Below are 22,565 nucleotides of genomic sequence, written 5' to 3'. Positions count from 1 at the left end.
AAGTCTGGCTCAGGACAGGAAAGAATGGAAAGCTATGTCAAGACAATCAAGTGATTGCTGACCCAAGATGATGATGATACAACATAAAGCGATAGCGTCACGTGGTATTTTTTTCTTTTGCAGGAAGCTCTTTAATTACGAACAAAATTGCTGTTAGACACTTCGGTCAAGATGAAAGCCTCCACACCATCTATACTTCACAGTGGTAAGAAAGGAAGGAAGGAAAAGAACTTAATGGAGTCGAAGAACGAAGAAATCTTGGAACAAAATTATGAGTTGCGTAAATTGAAGAAGTCCGCTCTAAGGCTAGACATGACATGTTGCAACTCGTTTAGTGGTAAATTATTTGCAGTTACTGAACTGTTAATCATATTCTGTTCTTAGGCTCACATAAATCAAGGAGCATATTCCAGTGCAGACTGTCGCGAACTTGGGACACGTTTAGCTTTCACGATAATTATTTATAAACTACGCCACTCGTCTCTGTCAGCGTAAATAGCTGTAAAGTGCTGGTCGTGCGACAAATGGAGGTCTGATGAAGTGAAGAATTATGTTTATTGAAAAGAAAATAACTGGGGGAAAAACGGCTCGTTGGAGTTCTTGCAACATGAAGATTATGTTCGGGTTTCTAACATGTCAGGCAATCCAGTGAATATTCGTTTTGATGCTTGAAGAAGATAAAGTAATAGGTTGCTACTTTACTGCAAAATCCTCTGAGGTATAAACTAGTTATCCATGCATGGCAAAAAGCCAGGAAGTAGTGTACTATTATATGAAGGCGTATTGGATCTGACATATACTTAATGCTGCAAGTTGAATAGGCCACCGGATTAATTGCCGTTGGCGCCTTACAAAAACTTGAAACAATGTATTGTGAATATCGATAGAAGTAGAACCCTATATCTTTCATTTTAACGTCCTAGGATTATGCCATTTAGACTAAGGGAGATGATGAATGAAGCAAGTAAATGATTACGGAAGAATTGGAGTGAAAATGTGGGAGGAAATGGGAGTTCCCTGAGAAAACCCACGATCATGATGATGTCCACCACAAGTTTACTTGACGGGGGATCGAACCAGGGACCCTAGATATCAGAGGTAGGCGCTCTACCATTAAGCCACCGTGCCTCTACCTCCAATAGAACCCTATAGATGGAGGGTTTGGTGTATCAAACACTTATCATAATTTAAGACTAAAAGCTCGATTTTACAGCATTGTCTCTGTGATCTTTTTCTCGGAGTACTTTCTTTTGTGCAGCTTTCTTATTGCAATAAAAATAATTTATTTAAGAAAGAAATAGCTGAGGGAGCAGTGTAGTAAAAAATGTTGGGATTTAAAAAAAATATGGACGCTGGGTGCTATTTCACAACTTTTTAAAGTATTTATCATGATTAGTATTTTATATTCTGGAGACAACGGGACTCCTCCGAAAGAAACCTTGCAACACAGTATTTATTTCTCATATTGTACTGTGAAACAACACATAATTTACTCATGTAAAACGAAGTTAAAAGATGGTTTAAATTCGTTTGTTTGGTGTACAATATTTCCATACACTATAGCTATTATGTAATTATACAGTTGGAATAGAACCCTATTTATTCTGAATTTATTACTAAAGATTTTGTGATTGTGTTCGCTGTATACTATTTTCTCGGCCACAATACAAGTGTAGGATTAGTCTTAATCGTTTAAGGGGTAGCTAAGTACAATATCGTGTAGTAAGGGTGGGTAGAGAGTACATCGCACCAGGTAGCAAACACAATGTAGCGGACGCTTCGTTGCACATGAATTCCTAGGGAAAGAAAACAATATTACACTACAAATCCGTGGGAAAAATGTCCCTTCAGGGCTAGGAAGAAAGGAAATGACAAGGATTGCTTTGGAATTTAAAAACTCCGGTCGAAATATTCTGCACTGTTATTTGCGTTTCTTTGATGCCAAAATGAAGTAAGTTAGAAATGTACTTCGTGTTTTAAATTCTGTGCCACATTTTGATAGTCTGTTAACAAGTGTGAGATTGCTTTTTTTTTTAATTATTGGTTTACGGTACGCTTCGTTATTCATTTCTGAAGCAAATAATGACAAAAACAGTACGCTGTCTAGAGAACGACTTTGTGTCCGTAGCAGTAGCGTAGCCAGGATGTGTCTTTGGGGGGGGGGGCAAGTGCTGTTATAGGTACATATAGAAAAATTACAAACAAAAAGATATATAAACATAAAAATATATAAAAAATTACAAACATCAAAGTACCAAAGTACATTGTCGGACCTCTTTGGGGGGGGGCGGCCCCTCCGCCCCCCCTTTCCCTGCGCCACTGGTCCGTAGATTACTGTGTGGAAAAGTGTGTGCAAATGTGTTGCTGAGTAAAGATTGATTTGTAGTTTTATGTTGCTATGGTCCATGGTTGACGTTTATAAGTCATCACGACGTTCTTCTAACGAGATCGGCAGAAACCTGCAACAATCCTTAATTTAGACTGTCACGAGATTCGAACTCAGAACCCCACGGTTATCAAGTAAGTACGTTCACCTACTATAGGGAGTAAATTATACATTTATATCAGTTTTTAGATACGTGTTATCAATAGGTGTGTAGAGAAAGACCTTTCCGTATTTGACTATGAGCCTTCCGATTCGAAACCGACTACCAATCAACAAATATATTAGCGTTACAGTCTTCAAGGGGTTTTAGCCTGCCAGCTTTTTACTAGCTGGGGAGAGTATGGTAAGCACGTCGAACAGCATGGCTGCTATTGGTCGTTTTCTAGTTAGTTCCGTATACCGTGATTGAAATAGTTCCTCATTGGTACACCAAAATAATCGAATTTAGAACCGCGTTCAGCAAAAGCATCCACACTTAACCATTTACTACATCAAAGCCCCAAATACTGTAGTTACCTCTCAAGTGGTAATCTCCAAATTTGAATCCGAAAAAAGCAAAGTGATATGCAGTTTTTTGGTGCTGTCCACTCATAACGCCGAGAGACGTCTTCGGAGTGGAGCCCCATCACCTCTACCAGTCATTTCCAACTGGACCATGATGACATAGAAGCGCGCTCTACAATTAGAGAAAAGCACAGAGAAACACAATGAGCAAATGAGGGGAGGAAGTAAGGTCGGAGAATGGATCCAGTGTTCGTGTAGTCAGGATCCACGAGTGATATGCCACCAAAACCATACCAGTCACCACTGTCTTTTATGAAACATCAGGTTTCATGCCAGATCCTTCATTCTCCGTCTGACTTACAGTGAATGGGAGCAAAAACTGTGACGTCACAGATGACTCAGAAATGTTTGATTTTTTTTTTCCTTAATAAATTGTCCCGTTTTATATTATTGGTAAGGTCACAGGTGGTTCAAACACAATGTTAAGTCTACGCCTGAAAAAGGATCGATGAATGCCAAGCAAATCGAATTCTGCAGCGTACAGTCAATACTCTGTTGTATCAGTCATGTAGCTGATATGATAATTCTCATTGTGTTTACCTCGTACAATCGTAATGGTAATCTTATTTTCCAGCATAATCCAAATTAACTCAATAGATTCTGAGCTTACGTGTGTCAATGTAATTTGATTGACATTTTGGCTGTTCTTGTTGTAATGTGAATCAGCACTCTGAAAAGGAATTCTTGCACAACATTGCTTGTTGTAATGGATGCTACATTCAGTCTATCGTATTGTTTCGTCTCTCCGTACGATGACAAATCCCAATTGATGCAAAGCTTCCAACAGAGCTAAAACTATTTAGTGAATAACACACGTACTGTAACGTTATGAAAAAGCAATAACGTTGGATGGAACTGGTTAGTAAAGGAAACATCTTCAACTTACGTTGGTTTATTTTAACTTTTCTTCTTCTTGTGCCTTGATTTATCGCGTCCATCACCAGGAGGCGGTGAAGAAATAGACAGGCAAACAATGCCGTTGTGTTACGCCCCCACACTTGTCATTTCTTAACAACCAAGCGCTCTTCACTTCACTTCACTTCACTTTGCTTATGTTTTTTAACGTCTTCTGGTAAAACGGCATTTTACTTCCTTCGCGATGCACCTGACATAAGACTTGGTTATGCGAGTACAAGCCACAATTCGCCCACCGTAAGACATGGAAAAATGACACAGGACTCGGTGAAACGTGCAAAATAGTTAAACGTCACTAAACGCAAATACCGCTGTTTGTTGTTCGCTGGTCATGAACTTGACTCATGCGAAACTTTTTCTTTCCTCTTCTTCTTCTTCCTTTCCCTTTATCTCCATATTTCCTATATACTGTTTTTTCCTTCTTTTCTTTAGTACATTTATGATTTGCTGAGGAGGTCAAGATCCTTTTGTGAAAATTGCTGCTGCTTTGAATCACCGGTGTGTTTTAATGCATGTGGATGACTGCAGTATGCTTGTAACAAACAAGTTTATATTTCTGAATTAAGTTGGTCTGGCCTCTTACGGCATGACATGACACACGCAGGTTGTTCTGTCAAGACATTGTGATGTTTGATGGGTTTTTATGTGATTATGTAAATCGCAGTAAAAGCGGGAAGTCCCCCTATCATCATATGACTTTTACTCAAAGACAAATAGTGTGAGAAAATACGGTGATCTCACACTAGTCAAAAGACTACAATGACTCAATTTTCATAATGTGTCATTCATTTATGTAAAATTATCTCCTTTTCAACGTAAATAAGAGCTCCCTCGTGACTAAGCGGTTAGCGTACACGCCTTTGGCATGGAAGACCCAGGTTTAATTAACGGTGGGAGCTCATTTGGTTTGGATCTCACGTTAAGCTGTAGTTCCACGTCTCATATAACCTCGCTGCTGAAAGGGACGCTAAAATCAAATCAAATCAAATCAATAGACCTAAATACCTACTCTTATTTTAGCCCATAATAGGTCTCTTTCCCTAGTCGAATGACTAGAACATTTGCCTTTGGTCCACGATGTCTTGGGTTCGATTCCCAGGAGAGAACCCATCGTATTATAGTGGTTTAGATTCAATTTTATACTGCAGATGTCGTCCTATATAGTGTTGCTGACAAAGATGAAAATACAAAATCAATCAATCAATTTCATTGTTATGTTGTACCGTGTATTATTATTCATGAGGTTATTCTTTAAAGACAGTAACCCCTTGCTGCAAATATCCAACATTACCGCAAAAAGGGAGCACAGTGGCTTTATGGTAGAGAGCGCTTATCTATGGAGCGAGAGGTCCCTGGTTCGATCCTATGTCATGCGAGTTTGTGGGAGACAGCGGGTCGATGGGTTTTCTTGTGGTTATCCCATTCCCTTACACTTCATTTTATTACCACATTCAGAAATCTCACACACTGTAGCTATCTTATACTGCAGACAGAGGAGACTTGGTCGCAATCTGGTTCGAAAACTATCTTTGACTTCTCAAAAAAAAAAATAAATAAATAAATAAATAAATAAATAAAATAAAATAAAATAAAATAAAAAATAAAAAATGGAGAAATGAGTTGGTTGTGACAAAAACCAAGATAACTTACCGTGTACTGTACATTTGATTCAATTCCAGAACTGTGGGCACGGTGGTTCAGTGGTAGATTCATTACCTCTGGTGCATGGGGTCCCTGGTTCTATCCCCGGCCAAGTAAGTTTGTGGTGGACAAAATCGTGTCCGTGAATTTTCTCGAGGGTACTCCCGTTTCCTCCCACTTTCTTTTCCACCAATTCTTTCATCATCATTCACTTGCTTTAATCATCCGTCTTCCTTAGCCTAACGGCGTAATTGTGGGACGTTAAACTGAAAGATTTTTATTCCAATCTCAAATTCTAGCAAAAGTGTCATTATGGTATAATTAAGAATCTTCATCCCGGCGAAATTAAAATACCGCTAATTTTACAGTAATTATGTGATATCTTCAAATAGATAAAAGATAATCAAAATGTGGAACAAGAGCACCCTAGACAATATTATTTTACATAAGAAACCGTTATCACGACTCACTTATCTGCATTCGATTTCGAGCCATTTTGAAAATCGGCATTTATTTTCGCGTTTCTAAACAGCTGTAAACGGAAAGCCACTAGGTGACTTGTGATAACGGTACCTCACGCAAAATAATATTGTCTAGGGAGCTCTTGTTCCATATTTCAATTATCTTTTATCTATTTGTAGATATCACATAATTACTGTAAAATTAGCGGTATTTTAATTTCGTCGGGATGAAGACCCGTAAAGATTCGATTTGCCATTTTCAATGCAAAGTTATATCCCCTCGAAAAGTCTCATGGAACCAACATGCGCCCTAAAATCCGCCAATAGACATCTGTGATTGATTCACCGAAATGTGGAAGTAGCTAGTGCCTTAGCATTCTTGCGTGGCTATTGAGAAGTACCGAGTTTGAATCGAGTAGTCGACCATTTTGATTAAGAAATGAAATAAAATAAAAATCTTTGAGTTTAACGTCGTACGATAAACTCAAACGTCGTAACAAACTTTTAAGAGGCTCTATCACTGCGAAATTAAAATACCGCTAATTTTACAGTAATTACATGATATCTTCAAATACATAAAAGATAATTGAAAAGTGGAACAAGACCTCCCTAGACAATGTTATTTTGCATGAGTTACCGTTATCACGAGTCACCTAGTACCTTTCCGTTTACTGTTATTTAGAAACGCGAAAATAAATGACAATTTTCTAAACGGTTGGAAGTCGAAAGCAGATAAGTGAGTCGTGATAACAATATCTCACGTAACATAATATTGTCTAGGGAGGTCTTGTTCCAATTTTCGATTATCTTTAATCTATTGGAAGATATCACACAATTACTGTAAAATTAGCGGTATTTTAATTTCGCAGTGATAGGGCCTCTTAATTCTTCACTTTTTGGAAGCGCGAAGAACGTTTTGTCCTTAATTTTAAACAATGTTAAAACCAGGAAGCTACGTTAGCATTCCAGGTGCAGGGATTATAAGAGAGATTACTCGACGTCTTTTGAGCGAGTTCAAAATTCCTGTGATCCCTTTTCCTTCACCTCTGCTTCTTTTGCTCTTTAAAAGGAACAAGCTCTGAAGAAGATTGGATGGATGTGGCTAAGGTCGAAGGAGTCATAGAAGGAAAAGAAAAAAGTTCTAAGCTAGAAGAAGGAAGGCAAGGCAAGCATCCTATAAGAATTCGAAGTTTCTTCCAAGATCTCTCTCTCTCTCTCGAAGGGAAAATCGAACGTTTTGCTTCTTTATCATAGTTTTCTTTCTGAAATCCTAACCCCCTGTCTCCGCTTCTCTGCTAAGCCTTCATATCCATCCCCGCGCTTTTCAACTCTTTTTTTTCCTCTCTCTCTCTCTCTCTCTCTTACCTTGCTCCACCCATATACTTTCGTCGACTGGCTTTTTCGACTAAGTTCGTTGCAACCACTGACATTCCACAAATTGCTCATTAGGTGCCTAAATTACTTTTCGTTGCGAACCGGAAACTGATATACACCCTCTCAAACCCCTATGAAGAATGAGTTAAAAAAAAAGACAAAAAAAAAAATTGCCTCGATACATATAAACACGAAATATATAGATATATGCGTGTGTTCACATGTGTCTTTAATGGAGTGACTAGAAAGGGGAAAAGGGTTATACTACGAAATGCCATCAATAAAGGCGAGAGAAAAGATTTTGATAGGCAAACACAACTGCAATTCAATGTCCTGTGTAAGCATCAACATACAGGTTTCCAAAACTACATTCAATATATTGCTTTTATATGAAAAAAGAAAGAAATGTTACAAATTCAGTACCATGTGCTCAAGTACTTAGTATATATGCTTTCTGTGCTTAGTTCTGAGTTCGATCTCCATTGGGACATCATGTAGCTCGAAACTCATGTTAAATTATACTGTTCTAGCAGGAGTGTGTAGATATGTTCTTGCTTCGTTTTGGATCTTGCGGACAATCAGCACGTCTGAGTTTTCCAGGAGTTTTCCTCAGTTTCAGCAGTCAAAATCTGATACGTGTTACGTCCCACATTTATGCTGTGGAGGCTAAAGGAGACGGTGATGATGAGAAATGAATGAAATGATGGAATGAAGAAAGTGGGAGGAAACGGGAGAGACCTGAGAAAACCCATGCACAAAAAGCTCACTTTGCGCGTGCTGGGATCGAACCAAGGACCCCATGCACCAGAGGTGAACGCTCTATCACTGAGCTACCACGGCCCTCACGTATACTTTAAATATATAGACACTGGCCTATTTTTTGTATTAAATTCCCTTTTATTTATCATTAATATTTCCACTATATATATATCAACGACACCTGTCGGTTACTTGGAACACACACATTGTAAATAAACCATAATCTATTAAACTATTCCATGTATTGTCGTGGCATTGAAAAATAGATATTAAAAAAATAAATTAATAAGCTTGTGAACTAATGCTTTAGTCAATACAAGAAGATAATCAATTTTTTCGCAAATTCTCGTTTTTTTCTTGACGACACAATTACCTATAGATCGACCACATATGCATATGTATAAAGGCATTAAAAGAACTCCAGTGCAGTGTTTAGTATAGATTTACGAACAATAGAATACAGGTCAGAAGTTCAAGTAGTCCTTTACGAAGAGACTATACTTTTAGCAGATATCTGTAGTAGGTAATAGTATAGAATCTGTGTTCAACGTTCGATTATAATGTGTTCGATTATATATTAGCATTTGTATTTGTGCGTAAACCTGGCTCAGATCACACACACACACACACACACACAAAAGTTCTATTCGCCGGACCCCAGGGTATAATTCGATATATTTTGTTACACAGAATCCAAATTTCGAAACCTCAGTACGATCGATCGTCTTTTTTTTAATGTGCGAAAAACATATGTGCTGTCTTGCATACTAATATTTGCACCAATATTAGCTGAAGTTTTTTGGCCATAAAAAAAAATTGACACGATTTTGGGGGTTTCGAAATTTGGATTCTGAGTAAGAAAATATATCGAATCCAAACCCGGATGGCCGGTGCACAGAACTTATATTCTTTTTGTGTGGTTGTGTTATTAATGAAAGTTAATGAATGCAAAATATTTGGTCGAATGAAAATGTGGGAGAATCTCAAGAAAATTCACGGGCACGAGTACATCCACCACAAACTCACATGATCTGGGATCGAAGCGTTGACCCTTGCGTCGTACGTCAATGCTATACCATTGAGTCATCGCACTCCCACATGGGAAATAGAATGTTGGGAGTTGACTCAGCAATATGATAAGGCAGTTGGAGAAACTACTATGTAAATCAAGAACAGATCGTAAAAGTTGATATTTCTCATCTAACCCATCAGAACATTTCTTACTCTTCAAATGATATTATTATTATTATTATTATTATTATTATTATTATTATTATTATTATTATTATTATTATTATTACTTTATATTCATTAATAAAATATACCCAACATTCTCTGTAACCAAGAAAAAAAAATGAATTCGTTCCAAAGATTTTAACAGAAGTATATTGAGATAAATGTATACTTTTGTTGACTACTATAGCTTAGCGTCGAAGACGAATTCTGTCCATCCTGGTATTTAATGATGATTACATTTTACGCTTAAAATTTTCAACAGCCTTTGCTAACAGCGGCTACGCTAACGCATTCTTCATCCTCTCCAAGTTCCATTACGTTGGTGGCTATTCTAACGGGCTGTCTCATTTTCTTCCCTCTTTCCGGAAAGTCCTATCACACCGCTCACTTCTCTTCCGTCTCGTCGCCAGCTACATCTATGAAAAGAGTTCCCAAGGACAGGGTGGTTGAGAGGAATAGGAAGATAGATAATGTGTCCCAAGAATTTTTTTTAAATATTACTTGATATTGTCCGTGCCATGGTGGACAAAATATCATTTAAGTAACAGCTTAAAGATGCTCAGTCAATTCTGTCCCGGATTTTTTTTTTTTTTTTTTTTTTTTTTTTTTTTACTTTTTCAAAATAATACAGCAACGTACGTACTCGGCATGATTAGTTAGTACGAGGTGTTATCAAAAAGTACGGTGTATCATTTTATTACAAACAAAGTAATGAGCTTACATTGAATATGATTTAATCCCCTTCGAAGTACTATTCTTAGGTAGCAATGCACTTATCCCAACGGTGACTCCATGACTGGAAGCATTTCTGGAAGGCTTCTTTTGGAAAGGAGTTTAGCTGCTCTATCGTGGCTCTCTCAACTGTGTAAAACTTTAGGAATTGTGTAAAACTTTTTTTTTTATTTATTTATTTACGCACGGTTTTAATTTTTGGAAAGAGCAAGAAGTTGCATGGTGCTATATCTGGAACACACGGCGAATGTGGACAATATATTTTCGGTCAAAAATTCGCGGATCAAAAACAAGCTGTTTCTCGGTTCATTTTCGTGGTGAAGAAGTAAGCCATTTGTCCATTTAATCTGCGATTAAAATACTTTACACGGACCCATACGAGATGTTTAGTTCTTTGGAAAGTCCTCGAATAGTCATTCACCTGTGTGAACAAATCATTTATGCCACGTTTTGCATGTTTTTCTCTCTTTTTGACGTCGAAGGACGTCACGACCGGTTTTTTTTTTTTTTTTTTTTTTTTTTTTTTTTTTCAACCGATTCCTTGCCAGTTTGAATCGCTCATACCACTTGTACAGTCTTCAATACCATCGCTTCATCGCCCATACACCGATTTGGACATTTCGTGAGCTTCTTCGGCACTTTTTTTTCTCAGCTTAGAACAAAACTTTATTCTGGCGCGCGACAGACTCTCTTAACACGTCCTCACTCTTCTCCTTCTGGAAGCCAACTAACATGTCATAACTCGTTCAAACTCGACACTGACTGTACCAAAGGTTTAGGCTACCGGCTTTACTAGTTGAAATGGATAAATCATCCATAGATGGCACTGTGCAACTACATTCACCGTACTTTTTGATTAAACCTTGTATTTAAAAAATACTAGTTAATGAAATTGGGGCTGCGATGGCTTTGTAGTAGAGAAGTCATATCTGGTGCATGGGGTTCCTGGTTCGATCACGACTATCACCAAGTAGATTTGTGTTGGATAAACACCGTATGTTTGGGTCTTCTTGGGGTTCTTTCGTTTTCTTGTGCTTTCTTCATTGCACAATATCCATTATCATCACCCTTTCTCACAGCTTAGAAGTAAACGTGGAACATCAAACTTAAAATAATAATAATTAATGAAATACTTTGAATTGGCAGTATGTTTCCCATTGCCAAATAGTACGTCTTCAAATAAACTGTAAAGTCGTAAGCATAGGCTTTCTATTAATCAAAAATGAAAATCCCCCCCCCCCCAAAAAAAAAAAATACGCGAACATAGAAAGTGATATACAAAGAAATTATTACATTACTTTTTCATTTCTGTAGTATCTTGAAAGATATTCCACGTTTGTTTTAAAGATATACTTAGACAATTTCTAACATGGAAGATTCTAAGAGCATTATGAATGGGTTAAAGCTATTTTTAAGTGTTATAAAAGAAAATCTCGCTGCTGTAAGGGATGTTAAATTCAAAATCAAGCCAACTCAACTCAAAACTCATTCGGGTAAGCAGCTGAGCAAATACTATTTAGTTGAGAATATGACCAATCTCTTACGTTAGATTTACAAAGGATCGCTACCTTATGTATACACACAACGGCGCCGACTTTCCAAAATTTATGTGGGTGCATACCAGTGGTGGGACGTGTTAGCCTATATGTTTTCAGGGAAGTCTCAATGTTTGATTTATTTTTAGTTAAAATCTTTTATGAACAGTGTCATAAAGGCCTGTGCTGTGATAAAGTTAAATATTCCGGTACTGTAAGGATAAGTTGGTTCTGCCCTAGCTCAGTCGGTAACACGGCTGATTTAAATGCAAGAGAAACGAGTTCAAACCCGGGTCCAAATTAAAAATCTTGTGGATGCCGGAGCACCCACGTAGTCGGCACGCGCATTTATATATATATATATATATATATATATATATATATATATATATATATATATATATATATATATATATATATATATAATACGTATTGACAATTGATAAATTAAACTCAACGATATCTGTATTTATGTAAAGTAGAGCCACTGAAATTAGACCTTTAGACAGGTGCGGAACGGGACGAAACGAAGATACATATTTAGGGGGGGGGGAATGATTCCCATTTCATGTTGCAAGCGAGACTGCTTGACGACATTTGCTTACTTTTCTGTATGTATATCCGGTTATAAATATGAATTGAATTTTGAAAGAATACAGTTATACAGTATATATATACATATACTCTCAAGCTATACTGTATCATGGTTTCTGCAGCCATTTTATTGTTTTTTTTTATAACAAACTTTGAAAAGATCTGTTTGGGTATTACTCACCTGTTGATTATTGCAGCTTTTGTACTGAAGTTGATCTTTATCTTAAGAAAAGGAAGAAAGGATAGGAAGGAACTTCGTTAAACACGTGAGGAACTGTTTAATTCAATTTTTGTTAATCTTGAATGATACAGCAATGCGTGTGTTTTCAGCGCAGGTGTTCAATATGTACATAATTCCTTTTTGAGTACTGGAAAATCAGGAACTGGCTGAAGTTTATTTTTTTTTTCTTTTATCACCAGGAGTTTCATATTTCTGTGTCTGTATGGCATTTTTACAATGTATATGGTCACATTTGAGGATTTGAATATTGTCCTCGGGGAAGTATAATTACTTAGTTGGCAAATGTTTCGGGATGACAAAAGCTGGTACAGAATAATAAGCCATATAATATTCATTCTCATCATTATAAGACCAGAATATATATATATATATATATATATATATATATATATATATATATATATATATATATATATATATATATATATATTTCTGTGATTCCATAAGATTAACAGTGTTGCTAAGTCAATATAAAGTTTTATTTTTCAAATGACACTAATTTGCATCATTAAAAAATATTTTAAATTTACATGTAACACGAAAATATACAATACCACATTAGTTCTGTAGTGTTGCAAACAAAGGATACTACAGAATCACTAACCTAGAAAAACAACTAAATTTTTTGGTTAGTTCTACAATAGTAATAAGACAAGTAAGACGTTCGGGGTAATATAGGTCTATCGATATATCCAAAATACCGAAATGTCGAAATACTTTCATCATACGACGTACGTTGAACGAGTAGAAACAAAATTAGAAGGATTTGAAAATTTGACTTTTTTCAAAGTGTTTAGATAAGCATCAAATCAAAATTAAGTACATGGTTTCCAATAGACATTAAAATCATAATGCTATTTACAGCAAAAAAAAAAAAAAAAGTGATAAAACTTGATAGATAGATATATTGCTTAAAATGCCGTATTTGTGGGAACTTTTTAAAGGAATTTTTGATTTGTTTTGTTTCTATATGATTACAAAAATACTTTGTGATAAGTGTAATTACAGTAAGTTATCGAAATTACATAATTTTAAGCAGTGTTACAAAATTTTCCAGTGTTTGCCATAACTCTTCAACGATTTGCGAGATATCAAATTGCTGTAAACTATATTGTGTTCTCATCTATGAAAACAGTCTTTTCAATTGGCTTTTTTTAAACGAAATAATTAAAGTTAAATTTCAATCTATTATAACTTTGATCGTATTCGTTCAAAATCCATCATCATAGAGTGTAGTACTAAATACTAAAGTACTTTGGAAATCCATAACCCTGCTGTCTTATTTGTGTTATTACTGCTGTAGGGGCAGCCAAAGTTTGGATGTTTGTAATGTCTTTAGTTTACCACACCAAATAATACCATAAGTGTAACATTGTAATAACCTAACGTAGTGCTATTTCAAAAATTATAACTTTATGTTGGGTTACCAACACTGCTAATCTTATAGTATCACAGAATATGGCATATGTCCCTTTGCCAATATATGATGATTCAAAATATCCGCGGTTTTTGTTTGTTAATTTAACCTTGTATAATAATAATAATAATAATAATAATAATAATAATAATAATAATAATAATGACATTTCATGAAAGCACTTTTAATCCTTATGTTCCTTTGGCAGGACACTTAATGCACTCCATATTGTATGCACTTAATGCACTACTATCTGAAAACAATAGAAGTACAGAACAAGAACTCAAAAAATATTCAATACAGGAGTATATTTTCTGTACTTTATGTTTTAATTTTATTTTTAGGTTAAGTTTGATTTTAGATTTTTCTAACAGCAACTTCTAATTCACATCAGTTCCTTTTTCCCAGACTTAATTTTGATTTATTCGATTTTGATCCCCCACTAGTGTAGTGGCTAGCACATTTGCCTTTGGTTCATGTAGTCCTGGGTTCTATTCCCAGTGGGAGAGAGCACAAATAACTTAATTTTACAATCATTCATTTTCACGAATCATCTGTCCTTTTTATGCTAAATGGCATAATCATGGGACGTTATTTTTTTTTAAAGTTCACTTTTCTCTATATTTTACTTTATTTAAACTATGAGTAATTGTCGTTACAAAGTTAAGTAAATTGTTTTTAAAAAATTAATTGGAGTTTAATTTTGACATTTAGTTTTTTTTAAGCGTAATCATTACATTTTTACAAAGACTTAATTTTAGTTCATATTCCATTAGTTTTGAATTACACAATTTTTCCTAGCTGGATTGTAAAATATGACTTTAAACATCCATTTAAAAGAAAATGGCTGCATATATGGTTAGTAATTATAAATTGCGTTTTTGGTACTAATTACTGTTATCCTTAATGAATAGAACAACACTTTTCCTTAATTGAGGAATAAAAAGAAAATCCCTTACGAAAATTATTTCACATACATTAAATTGTAACTAGTAAGCAAACAATTGTAGTAATGAACATGCTTAACAATCAAGTAAGGAAAAATATTTCGTCAGAGTTTCAATAAGCCCTTTACCTAATTGACTTATTTAATATTTAAATAGTATTCTTCAATACAACTTTTCAAATGGTATCAAATTCAAATTCGATTTTAGGGATACTTATTTCTCACAACTAAAAATAGATATGATCCAAGTTTGCCCTAGACAATTAGCCATAAAGAATCAATCTGCGTCATTTCATAATTTGCACACTGAACGTGCAGAAATCAATTAAGTATTTGTAAGAATAAACTAAGTATTTATAAGAATGAAATAAACGTCAAATTGTATATTCATATTTACCCTTTCTCAAATGATGTGTACTATTTTGATATTACAGAGACTTGTTACAGATGTCAAGAAAATTCAACTCTTTTTGAGTTTTGTGTAAAAGTAAAAGATTGATTTTATGTCATTATAACATTAAAATCGGTTAAAGTTCACACATCCAAATTATTATTATTATTATTATTATTATTATTATTATTATTAACATTATAAAATATATTTAAAAATATTAATTGAGAGGTGAAGACTTAAAATGATCATGAGAATTTTCAAAAATATGGCTTGAAATGTAGGAAGAAAATTTTAGTACATTATTACATTGTATTTTTGAATTATGAGCAGGGACTCCCGAAGAAAATTTTCTGGGGGGCATCTCCATGATTTCTATATTACGTCTAGTATTTAATGTACGTGGTTTGCTATCTTACATATACATTTTCGTGAACCATTGGGTCCGGTCCCCCTTTGGGCGCCCATGACCGTAAATCATCATTGGACGTAAAAGTGAAATATTTCATTTCATTTTGAACCGTGAGTTACGAATAAAGAAATAGCTGAAGAAGAAAAGTCTTTTTTTTTTTGTTAATTTTTCTTTTTAAATTAGTAAACATGTATTGCACAACTTGAATAAGACCTGAGTCCGTTAAACGCTAAACTTGTCTTAACCTAAAGTTGAAAACTTGAAATATGTATAGGTCTTTCAGTATGATGTGTTGAATAGTGATATGTTGGAATTGATACAAGAGCCCGTAACCCTAATCCCCAGATAGCTCGGAAGTAAAACTTAATGCTCACCAAATACGTTGTTTGGAATGGCAGCAATTTTCTGTTTTCTAAACCACTTTATGGTGGATGGTGGATTTTAATTCATTATATTCATGTGCTTTGTTCAGACATCTTCAATAAGATATGTTTCAAAATATTTCGACCGTTTAAATGTTGTACAGTACTATCTATTGGTTAGATGGAGTAAATAAATGAAATGAAATGAAGTATTTTATCAACACTACACGTGAATTTGAAGTCATGATTTGAAGAAATATCCTTCATAACAATTATATCAGTGTCAAAATTATTCAGGTGTAGTTGTCATAATGAAATTACGTGTAATTGAAGTATTACTTAGTATATGCTCTTCATGTTCTTTGTGAATACATTAACTAACCTTTGGGTGTTTTTTTTTTTTCAGGCCGCCAATATGCACCCCGCAGCCGCCTTTTCCTATGACTCAAACAGGCGGGAATATAGTGTACGACGACCGGATGTTCTGGTTCCCGCAGGACATTCAGGCTTGGACCCTCAGGACCCGCTCGTCCTGCACAACACTCTGTCCGCTGTCGAAGACGGTCAGGTGAGTCCCACACACCAGTCCTCCATCGATGTAACTACTGTGCTCCACTTAATCTCAAGGGTAAGAGTGCCTCACACACATCAGCTGCATGCACCTCACACGGCATCTGAGCATGTCATTTCCTTCTGGGTTTCTTATTGTTAGCGAGAGTCAAGAAATGGAATGAAAAGATGTTATTCAAAATTCTTTTTTAGAGTAATGTGAGTATATTTAGTTTGTTTGGAGTTTTAATAACATTTGAAGGAAAATTTGTCATTTCAAAAGGCAATATTAATTCATTCAGACCTGATAATTACAGAGTATATTAAGATGAACATTTAACATGATATATCTTGGACCTACAAAGTCCTTTAAAAAAAACGCATTATTTCAATATGAGCGATAGATAAGCTTACTACTGCTATACCAATTGAAGATTCATGGACATATTAAAATTAGAATTACGTATTATGTTCATAATCGATTTCCTTACGGAGTTTTCATTTATCAATATAATAAATTATAACTTTAATATGTTAATGATGCTTCACATTAATGTATCTATCCTTAACATAGAACTATTGTACTATTTTTTCCCCAAAAAGACTTCATAGAGCCAGGATCTATCATAAAAAGTTAAATGGTCAATGTTAAGTCGAAGCTAATAGTGCACACTAAGTGTATACACTCCTGTGTTCTCTTAATTTCTATGCTAATGCATCGGTCAAAGCCAGGGTTGTACGGTAAGAATCCAAACCATTTGTATGTGTTTCTATGCATTAGCTTTAATGACATTCAAGAAGCTAGTGTACTCTAATTATTAGGTCTCTAATTTTACATGGTAGACTTTTTTCTTGGTGTGTAACCATCAACGCTTGTATTTTAAGTTCCTTTCAGGCCAAATAGTCTCAATTGCGTATATTACAATTCTACTCTAACACATATTTCGCCGAGAATCAGTGTTATTACAATCCAAACCATTTCATCTTCATGTTTGTGTGCATTAAGCAACATAATTTTTCTCGTATCTTCTTTACTTTTGTGTTAGTGATTTCATCGTATTTGTGTTGTGTGATATTCGACACTCGTGTTTACTAAATACCTTAGAAACACTAGTAGTCATAAACTTTTTTTTTTTAAATAAAGTATCACCAGAATGCAAACCATTTTAGATTTAAAAATTAAAAGCACATTTTTACTGTGTAAAGCAAAAGTCGCATTCGAAAGGGTGCAAATTTAGAAAACTCATCCATCTGGAACATAACTCTTATTAAATTCGGTGGTTAAAATTTTGAGCATGTTATTGTTAACTTATAAATAACATAAAATAATAACATAATATCATTCTTAAATAAATAATGAACAAATGTTTTAAATGTTAGATAAATAAATAAATCTAAATATCCGAATTTTGAGGTCATTTTTCTCGAAACTCCATTTGATGAATAAATTTTAAAATATTGTCATTGGATTTCACGTCCTCAGATTAGTATACAAAGTACAATTAGAAATTTAATTCAACGTGGGTACCTTTTTACCAAATTGGTATAAGCTGTTGTTCTTCTATAGCTAAAGTTCTATAGCTAAATTTAACTTTTTAAATACAGGATTAGGATTTAAATACAAGATTAGGAATTAGATTTCTGGGCTTTCAGCATCTATGGCCACATTAATCCGTCATAAGGGATGATGTCCCTCGGCAATCATACTATTCGAGGAAAGAGAAGGAAGGAAGCGGCCTTTCCCTATATGTTAGAAACCATCCCGGCATTTGTCTGGTGTAAATTAGGAAAACCCAGGAAAACTTCATTCAGGATAGCTGGCCTGAAAAAGCTCTTACACTTTTTCGACTGATTGTCCCCAGCGGGAATCGAATCCGGGACCGCTCGCATCAAAGGCAAGAGCGCTACCGACTATGCTACGCAGGACCACTTCTTTAAATACAGACGAAGGTGTTGTCCATCACAAAAAATAAAATTTCGTCAGAAGTAAATTGATCTTATTTATATCATAGTTTAAAATTCATCGTCAGGTTACGTTTCCAACCATCTTTCTTGAATTCAAATCTCTCAACAGTTATTTATCATATTTTTTCTTTGCACGATAAGTAACAAATATGCATTCGTTTATTATATAGTAAGAAATATTGTACAAATGAGATTGGTTCCTGCAACTTAAAAATAACGATTTCAGGATGAAGGCAACAAGGTCAGGATCTAAGGTCTGTGCCTCATGAAGAAGGTTTCTCGAAAGAGGCTGAAATAAAGGAATATATGAATTGTGTGGAATAAGAAAATAAGGAAAACTATAACAGATATCACAAAAAAATTGTGCTTAACGTTATTGAGGACCAGCTCCATATATCTTTTGTTTTTAACTTATTGATTTATGTATGTTTGTTTTATTCTAAATGAACTTAAATATTATTTTATATAAGTTTACTGATTTCTTCCCCAAATCTTATTAAATGTCCCCTGTATTTTCTAAATGACTTTGCGTTATGTATGAATTTATTATTACTTAGATTAAAATTGAGAAGACTAAATCTATAGAAATTATCCGAAATCATAATACTGCAAATTATGGATATATCAAAATATCAAATAATACTTCCGACGAAGTGGATACTGTCAAATATCTGGGATCAACATTAAGGCTGTTGCTACCTCTTCGCTGAGTCGAGTTTTTCCCTATCTAATAACATTGGAACTTTTTTCGTGTTTTTCTCAGCACGCAATGAACAAATCCTTATAAAAATTTGCATAGAGTCAGGTCGATAATAAAGAATTCGTTATATGAGCTTATAATTTTACTAAAAGCCTCCAATTAAGTTATTCATTACCCCCTTTTTTTCATGTGAAGATTTGCAACAACGCATTGACGACACTGCGTTCTCTCTTCTAGCAGGTTGCGGCGAGTAACTGAGGGTTACTTTGAAGTTTCAACATTGTCCACAGCTGTGAGGGGACCCTTTTCAACAATGACATATTTATGGCATTTCAGTGAGAAGGCGTTGGAGTACGTTTTCTTTGCTGAAAGCAGAAAAAAATAAACACAGCGAGAACAGATCCATTCTTCTTTAGATTAGCTTTTCCCCCCGTCAAGTATAGACAGTTATAAGTAATTAGAAGCGAACTGTCTCTATTGAATAAAGTTACTTTTAATGTATACGAAAGCGAATGTCACTTTATCACTATTATTATTATTATTATTATTATTATTATTATTATTATTATTATTATTATTATTATTATTATTATTATTATTATTATTATTATTACATTTTTCAAAACATGAAGAGACATACCTTTCTTGACTCCAGTGCCCATTTTATCTATATATGAGGTATTTATAATAAACTTCTATACTGCTAAAAGAAAAGCTACTTTTATAGTGACGTATTATTTATATTTTATTTATTATATTTCAATTTAAAATAAAGTGTATCGTTTGTAACAACGAATAGTGCTCAAAACAGCACCTATTACCAGTCAACTATAGATTTAGATCAAACATAATAATGGACAACAACACCAATATATATTGTATACATTTAGACCCTATTGGATCAAAAGATTCAATCTATTTCACACAAAAATTTTCTTGTAGGCCTTATATCTCGAGAACTACATATAGCGTACCCAAATTATGACTTAACTTAGTAACTGCTTATTGCGTAAAAAATACAAAAACTCGATTTAAGGACCGTTTAAAAATTTTGTGGGGCCTGATCCACAAAATTCAATATATTACGTTCAATCAAAATTTTCTTGTACGCCTCATATTTTGACAATTACAAAGTGTGCGGCCAAACCAAAATTAACAATTTACTCAGCATGATGTGCTTATTCTGTACAAAAAAAAAAAAAAAGATTCAGCTGCCATTCAAAAAATTTGTGAGCCCTGATCCAAAAAAATCAATATATATTTCACCCATTCAAACATTTTCTTGTACGTCCCATATTTTGAGAACTACATATAGTATAGCCAAACAAAAAGTAACAACTTAGTCCGCATGATGTGCTTATTCCGTAAAAAATACGAAAACTCGATTTAGGGCCCATTCAAAAATTTTGTGAACCCTGATCCAAAAAATTCAATATATTTCATACAATCAAACATTTTCTTGTAGCCTTATATCTGGAGAACTACAGGTAGTGTAGCCAAACCCAAACTAACAATTTACTCAGTATGATGTGCTAATTCCGTAGAAAATACGAAAACTCGATTTAGGAACCGTTGCTAACTTTTGTGGCCCCTGATCCAGAAACTAATTATTTGGCAAGATCGAAATCTTTTTATGCATTTTTGGATCATTTTTAAAATTCTTAGCCAAGATCGCTATCTTTTGATCCATTTTTTGGATTATTCCTAAAATTCTTGTTTTTATATATTTTTTATATTTATATATAAGATGATACAAAGAAAATTTAGGGAATCAATTGATCTGATTGAAGATTTGTTTAAATCTATTTTATAGAATCTTTTAGATTTGTTAACTATATTCCTGTTAACTGCAGATTTTTTAAAAAAGATCTCTTTTTAATCTACATTGGTATTCTTTCTTTACTCACTCATGAAGTATATCTATAACTTTTGTCAATTTTTAAAGTTGCTTCTAAGATAAGTTTCGAGAGTTGTCCGCAAAATTTCGTTAACATCTTATTTGAACTAACGTAACACTGTAATCTCACTTTAATTTACCATAGTATATTTTCTTTCTTTCTTTCTTTTTTTCTTTTCTTTTTTTTTGCGTGAAAGTAACATTTGAAACCGAATTATTTCTTTAAAATTTATACATGAAATGAAAATTGTTTTTTAAAAAAACTATGACATACTCATTGTATAAATAAATGTGAAATATTAGTGTTTGTTTATTTGTATTGATTGAAGTCAATACTTCGAGTGTAACTTTGACCACTTATCAACAAAATTAAAAAGTCATAGACCAGTATAATTTAAGCAAGTTACTTACTTGATTTGAGACATAATTTTGGAGGGGAAGAGTAGAAATTTTACTGATAACATTTTTTTTATTTAACTTTTCCTGTATTTATGTTTAGCGTGGCCTTGTGAATTTTGTTTACTTTTTTTTTCAATGTAGAAACTTACCTAGGGATTTTGGAGTATGCTCATAGATATTTAAATTGTGAATAGTGCTTCGGTGATATTTAGCATTTTGATTATACTGCTTGTTTATTATTTTTTAATAACTTCATTTACATAATGTTGTGGCTTGATGTAACGAAGTATTCCCTCACATATTTTTATACTCATACGGTAATGCTTTAGTTTAATATGTATGACAATGACAAATTGGTGTACCTCAACAAAAAAAAGCCCTATATTTTAAATTGAAGCATGAAAAAATAATGCATAAAATTAAAATTATTCTGTTAATATGTGTTGCACTATATATATATATATATATATATATATATATATATATATATATATATATATATATATATATATGTTGTAGCTATAGATGAAATTTCGCGTTCACCATCTGGAAAATAAATATTTCTTATTTAGAATGCGTAAGTTACAAGGTTACTATTAGCAGGTAACACTAATAAGTCATTATTCCCTGTTACCAAGAAATAAGTCTCTATTCATATTTCGTAAAGTAATAACCAAGAAAAGACGTTACCAAGAAAATGACGTTTGTATCTACATTAACACTACATATTTCATTATGTATAGATGTTTTTCAGTTTAGTAAAAGAATCCCTGATATTACACTTAACTTTTCCTACAAATGTGCTCTGTTAGAAGGGTAGTGTGTGGTCAGTTCTTCAGTTTCCCAGTTGCCTCACGATACTGAAACAACACCGAAAAATCTGTCATCATTAGGAATAGAATTCGACAGCATTCACGCTAAGAACACATTTGTGTAACAAAAAAGTTTATTTCTAAATTTCCTTCGTATGTGGTAAAAATGAAATTATTATTATTTAGCATAAACATTCTATACTGCTATTCACAGTTTCAAATACATATACAGAGGCCGGTAGCCAGCCCAAAAATGTAGGGGGGCGGCTGAAGTTAG

At 33.9% G+C, this 22,565-nt stretch overlaps 1 protein-coding gene across 9 annotated transcripts in view; it reads left to right on the top strand.

Annotated features, from left to right (window-relative positions):
- TfAP-2 (transcription factor AP-2) overlaps positions 1–22,565 on the top strand; it is a 1,022,457-nt gene that overhangs the window by 743,804 nt on the left and 256,088 nt on the right. For 7 of the 9 annotated variants that reach the window (XM_081740097.1, XM_081740157.1, XM_081740115.1 and 4 more), the window contains one exon: positions 16,373–16,594. In XM_081740097.1, coding sequence (XP_081596223.1) covers positions 16,373–16,594 — 222 coding nt within the window. The remainder of the gene's footprint in view (positions 1–16,372; positions 16,595–22,565) is intronic. The other 2 variants (XM_081740119.1, XM_081740130.1) reach the window with 1 other exon arrangement.

The sequence above is a fragment of the Thermobia domestica genome, chromosome 2, assembly GCF_964235325.1.
Source record: "Thermobia domestica chromosome 2, izTheDome1.hap1.1, whole genome shotgun sequence".
NCBI lineage: Eukaryota > Metazoa > Arthropoda > Insecta > Zygentoma > Lepismatidae > Thermobia > Thermobia domestica.
The sequence above is the reverse complement of the archived record's forward strand: the minus strand, read 5'-3'. Positions and strand labels throughout refer to the sequence as shown.